General features: G+C 35.6%; 1 protein-coding gene across 1 annotated transcript; it reads right to left on the bottom strand.

Moving 5' to 3' along the window:
• Window positions 1-4,879: 4,879 nt before the first annotated feature.
• LOC110868867 (leucine-rich repeat extensin-like protein 6) lies at window positions 4,880-6,356 on the bottom strand. Its single transcript, XM_022118134.2, has one exon. The coding sequence runs from the start codon at window positions 6,331-6,333 to the stop codon at window positions 5,176-5,178; it is 1,158 nt and encodes a 385-aa protein (XP_021973826.1). The 5' UTR covers window positions 6,334-6,356; the 3' UTR covers window positions 4,880-5,175.
• Between the last annotated feature and the right edge of the window lie 5,689 nt (window positions 6,357-12,045).

Raw genomic sequence — 12,045 nt, 5'->3', positions numbered from 1 at the left:
AATTTTCATGATCTGATTACTTTATTACCATTTATTTAAAAAGGGTGGTGTGTTTGAAGGCACATAGATTTGTTTGCCGTTTACGGGGTTATAGCCTAAAGGCCTTTGGTTGTTTAATTCCTACGAATGTAAAGCTTGTTTCATATGCTCAATTACTCAAATATTAGCACTCTTTCTTGCCTTTAAACTATAAATTTCATAATGGGTAAATTGCCTTAATACATTTATAGGGTAAGGATAGTGTAAAAAGTGCTCAAAGTGTGAGAAGTGTGAGAAGCGTATTATAACACTATATATAATACTATATAACACCATATAAACATCGTATAACAATATGTAACACCATATAATACCATATAACACTATGTAACACTATATATCATTGTATAACAAATATAACACTATACATTTATCATAGACATGCTATCAGACAACCTATAGTGTTATATTTGTTATATAATGATATATAGTGTTACATAGTGTTATATGGTATTATATGGTGTTACATATTGTTATACGATGTTTATATGGTGTTATATAGTATTATATATAGTGTTATAATACACTTCTCACACTTCTTACACTTTGAGCACTTTTTACAGGATCCTCTACCTACATTTATATATCATAGTTTTCTTAATGAGTAAATTACTATTTTAGTATCTGGTCCAAATTGCTATTCTAGTCCCTGAGTTTTGTCTAAATTGTCATTTTAGTCCAAATAGTTTTTTTTCTCCTATAGGTCCCTACATTTTCATTTTCTTGCCATTTGATCACATTGTCTAACTTAGTCTAAAAACCAGGTTATAATCAGGGGTATTTTTTGGCATTAAATTGTTATGAGGTTTATAAATTATGTTGTAAACTACCCGTGGTTATCACTACACAACAGTTATGCCAAAAATACCCTTGGTTATAACCAGATTTTTAGACTGAGTTAGGCAATGTAATCAAAATAGCAAGAAAATAGAAAAATCAAAGATCCAAAGGAGAAAAAAAACCATTTAGACTAAAATGACAATTTAGACCAAAAGGTCAGGAAATAAAATGAAGTATATTTGCAAAAATAAGTTTGACAAGAAGAGGAGAGTGGTGTCGGTTGTAAGCTGTAACAAACACATGGAAGGTGACAGTTTTTGCATAGCCAAAGCCATGTTCCACGTGTGACAACTTGACATCTTTTGCTATCTTTATTTTCCACGATTATGATATATTTTTCTTTAATATTATTACTTAATTACTTAATATTAACTTAGATTTTCATGCTCAACACACCTACACCTACAGTTAGGGTGTGTACGGGTCGGTTTAGTTTGATTTTTACCATTAACCATAACTATAACCGCTAGCTTCAGTTGTAAAATTTCCTTAACCATAATTGTAACCGAACCTCGGTTTTCAGTTATAAAATTTCCTTAACCATAATTTATTAATTTCGGTTATTTAACCAAGTAAAGTTTGAAATAAAGAGGGGTGTGCGTTAGGTGAGTGCACGACTTGGACTTAGCTTGGACCTTTTTATAAGATAACAAAAACTACACTTTTTGATTAATCTACCGATGTGTGGATCCTTTCAGTAAGGAAATTCTCAAAAAATAACTACGATCATAACACATGAATTCTTCCTCAAAACAAATGGCATATACATCAACGTTATTTTATCTCAATAAAAAAACCTCTATATGGTTAATGTAAAAACGTAAATCCATTATATAGACTTAACATTACAAGATCAGTTCGGTTATATCGATTAACCAAAGCTTCATAACCGTAACCATAACCAATGAGTCGGTTCAACAAAGTTTCATAACCATAATCATCAGTTATCATTATCGCTTAATAGCTAGTTGGAATCGGCCAAGCTTTGAAACATTGACTTCATACAAAGAAAACATAATGAATGAAAACTCATCAATGGTCTCACCCTTTGATTGGTACTATAATATCATTTCTTGCCCTTTTTCTATTAGATAGTTGGAATCGGCCAAGCTTTGAAACATTGACTTCATACAAAGAAAACATAATGCAAAACGGGAGGGTCTCCACATGACGTGTTGACTTTACTTTATTTTGACGATTACCCTTATCCAAGTAACCAAAATCAGGTAGTTTCACACTTCTTTGATACAAAATTACATATACATGATATAAAGTCAAAATTGAAATCAAAGCAAACATAAAAAGTCAACGGAGGTGGGTTACAAATCGTGTTAACAACATAAAGGACCTTCTATTATTTACTAATTTAACATATAAGCTATCAAAAATATAAGATATTTGGCTTTTGAAGCTTGTAATGTAACTCGATTATTAGGAGTTTTAAATAATAAAAAAATCGGAAGGATTGCTTTCAAGACTTTAAATATGTATCTAACTAGTAGATGCCCCGCCCGCGTTGCGGGGCGAGGGCCGAATAATTCTTAACCAATTAAAAAAAGACTACTATAATTCTCCAAGGGAAAAAAAAACAAAAACGATGATAAGACTGTAGTAAACCAATTAAAATAAAAAACCTTTACAGTTTTGGTAAAAAAAACCAAAAAAAAATGGGAAAAACGTAATTTTTAACTGAGAGTCAAATCATAAATTTAATTCGGGGATAAATTGTAAACTAAATGGACCAACGGGGGAGTGCCAGGAAGTTGCCGGCACGACTGTAATTTAACACTGTGGGCAAAATTGTAATGTCACCAGGAAAACAAACAAAAACGATTGGGAAAATGTAAAGTTAAGTTGAGAGTAAAATCGTAACTTGGCTGTGAGAAAAAAAAAACTAATGGCAAAACTATAAATTTATACGGGGCAAAATCGTAATTTTGAACCGAGGGTAAAATCAAAATTTTTAGCTGGGAGTAAAAAGGAAATTTTTTTTAAGTGGGGGTAAGAACATAATTTTGAACAGAGGGCAAAATCGTAATTTTAGAGGGAAAAAACTAATGGCAAAAGTGTAAAATTAAACGGGGCAAAATCGTAATTTTTAACCGAGGGCGAAATCGAAATTTTTAGCTAAGAGTAAAAGCGCAAATTTATTTTATTCAACTGGGAGCAAAAGCGTAAATTTATTTTTTAGCGGAGGCGAAAACATAAATTTGAACTGATGGCAAAATCGTAATTTTAAATTAGGATAAAATCATAATTTTGTTGGGCCAATAGGGGAGTGCCAGGCAGCTGTCTGGCACTATTACCCTTGCCGCCCTTTTTGCCCAATTGAATGATTCAACTGTTACCAGCTGATGTCAGCCACTTGTATTTTGTAGTAGTTTAAATAACTTAAAAGATAACTTTATTGACTTTTTATATTTAGTATTTAGATTAATAACCTAATAGGTTTTACAAGTTAGGCTTTTAGACATCCTCAAACGCTTATTGACCAAACCAGTTTTGATCAACTAGTATTGTGCATGCTGGTTAACCGATGTTTGTGCGCCTCTACAGCTGCTGGCGTTCAACTCAGTGGGGGCTGCACTCTCGAAATTTAAATGGGTGAGAGGCGGACTTTTAAAATTCAATATTTTACACTACAGAAAAAAAAATCAAAAAATTCGGTAAAATTAACATTACCAGCGAAAAATCAGTGGGGTCCGTGGGGTGCCACTCTACATTAGGGGTGTTCAAGATCGGATTATCCGGTTTTCGGATATCCGAAAACCGGATATCCGAAAATTTCGGATAGTGAATATTGATATCCGAATCCGTATCCGAAATTTCGGATATCCGATTTTCGGATATCCGAAATTTCGGATACGGATTCGGATATCCAAACGGATATCCGAATTTATAAAAAAAAATCAAAAAATCCGTTTCGTGTATAGATTAAAACTAAACTTATATTCGATTTTATAAATTTCTAACATTTAAAACTAAAAACAATCATAAATTCACACAAATACAATTATTTACTACTTTTTTACTAACTTTTACAATACTTCAAACAAAATATAATGCTCATATAATATATATATTTATAAAAAAATAATTAGTTTTCGGATATCGGATAATCGGATTATCCGAAATTTTTGAAATTCATATCCGAATCCGAATCCGAAAATTCGGATTATCCGATTTTCGGATATCCGAATTTTCGGATATCCGAAATTTCGGATATTTCGGATACGGATTTTCGGATATTTCGAATTCGGTTTCGGATCCGGATTTTTTTGAACACCCCTACTCTACATGTTCATACCACTATGTATATGTATTTATGTAATATGATGTGGATCCAATGGGCCCTTGTATATGAACCCAGAAAATGAAAAAAAGGTGAAATGGGCCTAAATTAGCATCTAGCTGTGTCCATACACCATAAAGTTGGGTTAAATCACACTCTAGTGACCTAGTTATTAAGTGGGCCGTCCGGTTAACCTTGATTGTTAATATTTGCAATGTTTATTAATCTCTAAAGTTAAAAGATTATTAACAGTTTTCTTTTCAATTATGTATATAACCTACACATGTGTAAACATGTACATTTATTCCATTATCTTTTTTTTTTTTAACGCGAAACAATACATATTGAAAACAAACTAACAAGGTACTAGAAACCGAGATCATCATAAAACCTGATGATGGGGGAAATCAAAAGAGGTAATTACACCAATTACTCCAATTCATATATAGAGAGAGGACTAGGTTATTATCCGTGATTACTCACGGGTTCAGATATTTAAATTTTATTAAACACAACTGTATATATGTTTAAAAAATGAATAATGCGTGACGACCGTGTATTAATTAAAAGTTATTATCCGTGAATTTGACATGTTCTTTACTCAGAAGAACACCTTAAATATTAGCCTACTATGTTATCCTATGATATCAACAGAAACTAAAATATTCTGGTTAAATATGTTAAGCCAATCAATTGATCGATAAATAATGCCATTTCAAACTTTTGATATAACAAAATACTTTAAATATACACAACAAAACTAAAATAATCACCGTCAATATTAAACTACACAAAAAACTTTAATTAAAAAGCGAAAACAAAATATTAAACTACACAAAAAAACTTTAATTAAAAAGCGAAAACAATTAAGAAAGTTAACATATCAACGTCAACATATCTCACACGAAATTAATTCCAATATTCTTATTCACCCTATACGTTTTGAATAATATATTCAAAAGGAATGTGACGTTCTTTTTTTTTTTTTTTTCTAAACTTTGCACTCAATTTTTCAATGGTGGCGTGTATGTGTGGTGGTCATACGGTGGCAACCAATGCTTAGTAGGTGGTGGTGGCGGCGGTGGCGGAGGCGCGCCGCAGCCGCGACAGTTCACCGGTCGATTATAAAAGGCTTTGCACTCCTCTACCTTACGTTGCAACGGTCTATTCGGAATACAGTTTTTTCTGTCATCTTTATCCGCCAATTTAAGACAAATTTTCGGCTCCCCGAAAAAGTAGTTATCCGAGTAGGTAAAATTTTCTAACCTCGGTAACGAGCATATACTTGTCGGAATGTCGCCCGAAAATTTGTTGTGAGCCACATTTAACTGCTCTAAGCTCTTCATATTTCCTATACTTTCGGGCAACATTCCGACAAGTGAGTTTTGACTCACATCAAGAACTCTCAACTTCCTTAACGATCCGATATCCGGTGTTAAACAACCACTTAAACTCACATTCACTAGCATAAGTTCTTCTAAAGTTTCACTCATTTTCTTTATACTTGATGGCAAGCAACCTTTGATAGCGTTGTTAGCGAAGACTATAACCGAAACAGGAGAGTTCCCTAGGTTTTTAGGGAAACTAGTTTCGAATAAGTTGTTGTTGATGAAAATGGCGTCGAGTTTAAGGTTGTACAAGTCCGAAGGGACCTCGCCTTTGAATTGGTTAAACCGGATATCAAGAAATTTGAGAGAAGGAAGTGAAAGGACCACTGACGGGAAGTCACCCGAAAAGCGGTTGTTACTAATATCAAGCTCGTACAGAAGACTTAGTTTTTTAAAAGACTTTGGCACTGTTCCACAAAACCTGTTGGTATTTATGTGGAACAGTGCTAAGTCAGTGAGCAATCCTAAGTCTTCTGGCAGAGAGCCTGATATGTTTGCGTGGTTAAGATCCACGCCAGCGACTGTGGTGAGATGTGGATCGTCTTGAGAAGGGGCGCAAAACACGCCGGTGTAGTTACAAACATTATAGCCGTACCAATCGGAAGTGAAGCCGCGAGGGTCCGAGGTTATTGAGTGTTTCCATGCTTGAAGGGCATAAAAAGCATTTAGGAGTCTTGGGTTAGGGGGAGTTGTTGCTTGATGAGAGAGGGTTGTGAAGAAAGATAGAAGAACAATAAGAATGGCAAATTTGTGGTGTGAGAGTAGAATGGCCATTTTTGAGTTTTGGTTTGGTGCAATTAATGAAGTTAATGAAGAGGAATGAAAGTAGGGGGTGTATTTAAATGGGATTTAGGGTGGTGTTGATACAAAACCTATGGTGGTTGAACATTGATAATGACATTAGCCTTATTTAAATAGCCACAAACTTTCCATACATGCATTATACATACATATATATCGTTTATATACATAATAGTATAATACAAAGTGAAAAATGCAGGCGAACTGTACGAAGGATCCTTGGCATGTATATTATATGGTGAAGGTATATACAACCGCCATAATATAAATGGTTTTATACGTATAATTGTTGTAGTTTTTACTCACCATTATATCATCTAGCTCGTTCATATCAGAACTTTGGACAACTTAGCGGCATTGTTGTGATTTTAGATTAATCGTTGTAAATAACTAGACATATTATACTTGGAAAACACATAATAAAGAATATAATAATTATAAAAGTAATGAAGGGTTTTCAAAAAAAAATATGTAATCAAATGTAAAGAGAAAATAAAACAATGTAAAGGGAAAATAAAACAATCTCATCAATGCTAACCACTGAAAATTATGATCATGTCTAATATTGCTCCTACACTACAAAGTATCACATTTTATTTATTTTTTATTTTTTTGAACGTCCAATTTGGATCACTAACGGACCACTAGAGTATCATCGTGTCACTAGCGGAATCACCCGATCATATCCATCTTAATTAGGCAATAATGTCTATGCACCAATTCAGAGGAAACCTAATAAATCTGGAAAAAAACTCATGTTCGAATAGAACACAGGACCTAATGATCCCTTAATAAAGCGAGTGAATATAAATAAGATATATTTATAATGCATTTTGGGAAAGGGAATTTTATTTGATTCAAATTCTATAAAAAAAAGAGTGACTTCGGTTGAGAATAATAACTGAACGGAATGAACCATGCACATCCTTTCAGTATTTGTGTTTCTAGTTGTATCGTACGAACACCCTTCTAGTATGAATAAGATATGTGAACTCTTAACGTTGAATAAGTTTTATTCATTTGAAATAGTCTATATGAGTCGATATAAGATAAAGATACTTCCAAAATGTAATGTATGGACTTCTACACAAGTCAAAGACTATTTGATGTAGAAACTAGAAAGCATCTTAGGCCAAGTCGTAACAACATACGAAGTCTTCTTGTCACTTGTGGTAGGAGAAAAATGAAAATGTGACTAAATTAATGAGTGGTTAGAAGAACCAAGTGGCCAGAAATTAAATATTTTGGTCGATTATTTAAAAAAAATGCCTGCCTAATGTCTTTCGTTTAATGACGTAGTTATATAAATCATCTAACATTTTTAAAAAGTACTTTAATTAAGTACTAATGAAAGATCAAATTTTATTCTTATAATTATTAATTTCAAAAAAGAGAATGATACTTCAACTAACTTAATTTGTTATCAAATAGTTAATACATCCTCTCCCCCCTTCAGACCCCCTGCGTATTGCGATGGAGGTGTAAACCCATGCCGAATAGCACCAATGCCACACTACCGCTAGTGACTAACAACATTAAAGTTGTTGCGTGTTAAATAATAACTAAGTCGATTAAGAACCCGCGCGTTGCAACGAACTTGTCAAACGGGAAAAAATATAGGACATAAAAACGTTGAACCACACATGCACGTTGCGCCGTGTTAACTCGCAAAATTTAGAACGAAGCGTAAAAGGAAACATAAAAACGTTGAACTACGCACGCACGTTACGCCGTGTTAACTTGCAAAATTTAAAACTAAACGTAAAACTAAAAATTTGCAAAATATGAAAAGTATAGGAGATTAAAGTTGAAAGTAAAAAAGTTGTGAGGTCAAACTGCAAAGATGAACATTTTTAGGTTAAAAGTAAAAAAATCAAATAGTTTTAAGTTTGAAGTGTAACATCATTTAAAAAAAAACACCTAAGCATTTAGTACAGCATCTCTACATACAAAAATGTTATAATTTATAGTATGTGAATCTGATATCATAAATATTTGTCTCATAAATTTATTTTCTTATTAAGGGAAAAAATGTATGTGTCGGGGCCCAGTAGCAGAACTAAAACATTAACTCAGGGGTATCTCAAAAATTTTTTTTACCATGCAATCATACAATATTAAAAAAAAACAACAATAAATAAATAAAGTAAAAAATTCTTTTCGACCGCACAAACCGTAGCATTGTTCAAAAATTCCGGGCCGATTCGATTGCGTAAATCAGTCTTGACAAGCTTCAATTTCGAAATTTTTTTTAGTTATTTGGGCTAATCTAACGTGCTATTATCATTAGAATTTGGGCTAAGTCATCTTGAAATTTTTTTTAGTTATTTGGACTAATCATAGTGGAATTGGGGCTTCCAACAATCCGGAGATGAATATTGGGGAGGCCGATGACCAGTTGGGTGCTCGTAGCAATAGTGGTCTCCAGAATGAGGTACAGGCTACTGTTCATGTTGGTTCCTTAATAGGGATTAATCTTAATGGTTTTGTTGCTGAGACTGAGAAGCTCATTGTTGAAGAAGGTGTTATCGATGGTTCCTCATGAATTGTTTATCAGTTAACTTAAGGGGGGTGAGGGATAACCGGAAGTCGGATTGGATTCGGGGGTTGAAAACCAGCTATGGGGTTCATTTTCTTGCCATTCAGGAAACAAAATTACAGGACTCAATGTCCTTTATGTTTAACCAATTTTGGGGTAGGGTTGTTTACAAGGTAGCTGCGGTTAACTCAGTTGGAAGGTCTGGGGGGCTGGCGTGTTTATGGTGTCCAACAGTTTTCAGGAGCGACGATATTGTTTACAATAGGAATTTCATAATTATTTCGGGGGCCCTGGTGCAGTCGGGTTGTAGAATCAATTTGGTTAACGTTTATGCCCCGAATGACGCGTCGAGCAGGCGAGAGATCTGGATGGAGATTCTGGGATATAGGAACTCGATACAGGGGCTATGGATTATGATGGGAGACTTTAATGATGTGCGGGATGCTAGCGAACGGAGGAATTCTGAATTTATCGAAGCAAATGCCGAGGCATTTAATCAGTTTATCCTCTCGGCTGGCCTTGTGGAGTACAATATGGGTGGAGGTAATTTTACATACATCTCGGACAATGGCAGAAAACTCAGCAAACTGGATCGCTTCCTAGTATGTTTGGGCTTCAGGGAACGATGGCCAAATGCCTCTGTTACCGCACTAGATCGAGTCGCCTCCGATCACCGGCCGATTATACTTTCTACTGTTCAGTCGGACTTTGGACATATACCTTTTAGGTTTTTTAACTCGTGGTTCGAGGTTCCTGGTTTTATGGACTATGTCCTTCAACAGTGCGGATTGTTTTCTTTCTCGGGGCCAGAGGATCTTGCGTTAGCAATTAAGTTACGGTGGTTAAAGAATAGAATTAAAACATGGCTGAAGGTGGAAAAGGTTAATAGAGAAGGGGTATATGACGTCAAAAAGAGGAGGCTGGCATGTATTGAACTTTTGGCAGAGGAAAGATTGCTATCGGATGTGGAGTTGGCTGAAAGAGCTGAATGCAGGAACTTTGTTGCAGAGTTTGACAGAATCAAACAACAGGATTTACGACAGAAATCCAGGTCTAGATGGGCCATTGATGGCGACGAGAACTCGGAGTTTTTTCACCATATCATTAACTCCAATATTAGTACGAATAGATTAAATGGGCTTATGATAGATGGTTCTTGGGTTACTAACCCAATTTCTATTAAGGAATCTCTATATGAGTTCTTTTTGAATCAATTTTCGGAACCAATGCCAAATAGGCCGGAGATGTCGGTTCATAATCTGGCTTCTATTTCGGATTCCGAGGCCACTATGCTAGAACAACCGTTTTCAGTGGAGGAAATTAAAGATGCTGTGTGGGAATGTGATGGCGATAAAGCTCCGGGCCCGGACGGGTTTAATTTTAAATTCATTAAAAGATGTTGGGCAGGTCTCCGAGAGGACATAGTCAAAGTTTTTAATAAGTTCTATGTGGACGGCTCACTAAACAAATGTTGTACTTCATCCTTCATTGCATTGATACCGAAAGTGAAGGATCCGACTAGCCCAGTGGACTTTAGACCCATAAGTTTGATTGGTGTAATAAATAAAATAATATCGAAAGTATTGGTGAATCGTCTAAAGCGGGTGTTGGGAAAATTAATCTCTGAACAGCAGTCGGCGTTTCTGTCTGGCAGGAATATCATGGATGGTCCACTAGTGTTGAATGAAGTTTGGAGTTGGCTTAAAAAACAGAAAAGAAAAGGTATGTTCTTCAAAGTAGACATCAATAAGGCGTACGACTCAGTTAACTGGGCTTTCCTTAATTCGGTTATGACACAAATGAACTTCCCTAGTAGATGGAGATCGTGGATTATGGCTACGTTGTACTCGGCCAGAGCTTCTGTTCTAGTGAATGGTTCGCCAACTAGTGAGTTCGAATGTACTCGGGGGCTTAGACAAGGTGATCCGTTGTCACCCTTTTTATTTGTCATGGTGATGGAGGCCCTAACTTGTATAATGAAAAGAGCTGAATCAATTGGATTGTTTAAAGGTATTGATATCCTTGCTGGGGTTCCCTCCTTGTCACATTTGATCTACGCGGATGATGTGATGTTCATTGGTGAATGGTCCGGGATGAATATTAATAACCTGAGAAGAATGTTAAGATGCTTTTATTTAGTGTCTGGGCTCAAAGTTAATCTTGTGAAGTGTAGCATCTATGGAATAGGGGTAAGTGAGCATGAAGTTCATCATATGGCGTCTCTTCTAAGATGCAAACAAGGTATGTTTCCGTTCACACATCTTGGTTTGCTAGTTGGTGCAAATATGAACTTATCTAAGAATTGGAATGCGGTGTTAGAGGTCTTTAAAAGTCGGCTCTCTATATGGAAAGCCAAAACACTCTCTTACGGTGGAAGAATTACATTGATCAAATCGGTTTTAAACTCTTTACCGACGTATTATTTTTCACTTTTTAAAGCTCCGATCAAAGTTCTAAATGTGTTGGATAGAATTAGAAGGGTTTTCTTTTGGGGTGGCTCGGAAGAAAAGGCGAGAATGAATTAGGTTGCATGGGATAAAACTATCGCTCCTGTTGAATACGGGGGCTTGGCTTTTGGCTCCCTTAAAGATACAAATCTAGCTTTGTTGGCGAAGTGGTGGTGGAGGTTCAAAACAGAAAAAAACGGATTGTGGCGGAGGGTAATTTGGGCAATTCACCATAATGCCAGAAGTTGGAATGACATCCCGGTTAAGAAGTCGTTGTCCGGGCCATGGAAGAACATTATAAGTATTAGGCAGCTCCTTTTACATGCAGATATTGATCTAAAAAATGCGGTTTCAGCGGTTTGGGCGAATGGGAAAAACATTCAATTCTGGCTGGATAGTTGGGCAGACCCGTTGCTGTTGTATGTCAAGTTCCCGGATTTATTCAAAGTTGATAGTAATAAACAGTGCTTGGTGGAGGATCGGGTGGGCTTCAGCGATGCGGGTCCGTTGTTCTTATGGGCTTGGGTTCGGGCCTCTCTTGATGTTAACGAGTGTCATCAACTACAACAGTTGGAAAGTTTGATTGAGTCTTTAGCCGTGAACGTGGGGGTGGATAGATGGTGCTGGAAGTATGATGCAAATGGAAGCTTTAATGTGGCAAGTATCAAGAAGATTTTGAGTTCGGTAAACCGAGACAGC

The sequence above is a fragment of the Helianthus annuus genome, chromosome 7 (assembly GCF_002127325.2).
Source record: "Helianthus annuus cultivar XRQ/B chromosome 7, HanXRQr2.0-SUNRISE, whole genome shotgun sequence".
Taxonomy (NCBI): domain Eukaryota; kingdom Viridiplantae; phylum Streptophyta; class Magnoliopsida; order Asterales; family Asteraceae; genus Helianthus; species Helianthus annuus.
This window is presented reverse-complemented; position numbering and strand designations above follow the sequence as displayed.

Coding starts and splice junctions, on each gene's coding strand:
- LOC110868867 (XM_022118134.2), bottom strand. CDS start 6,333: ATGGCCATTCTACTCTCACACCACAAATTTGCCATTCTTATTGTTCTT.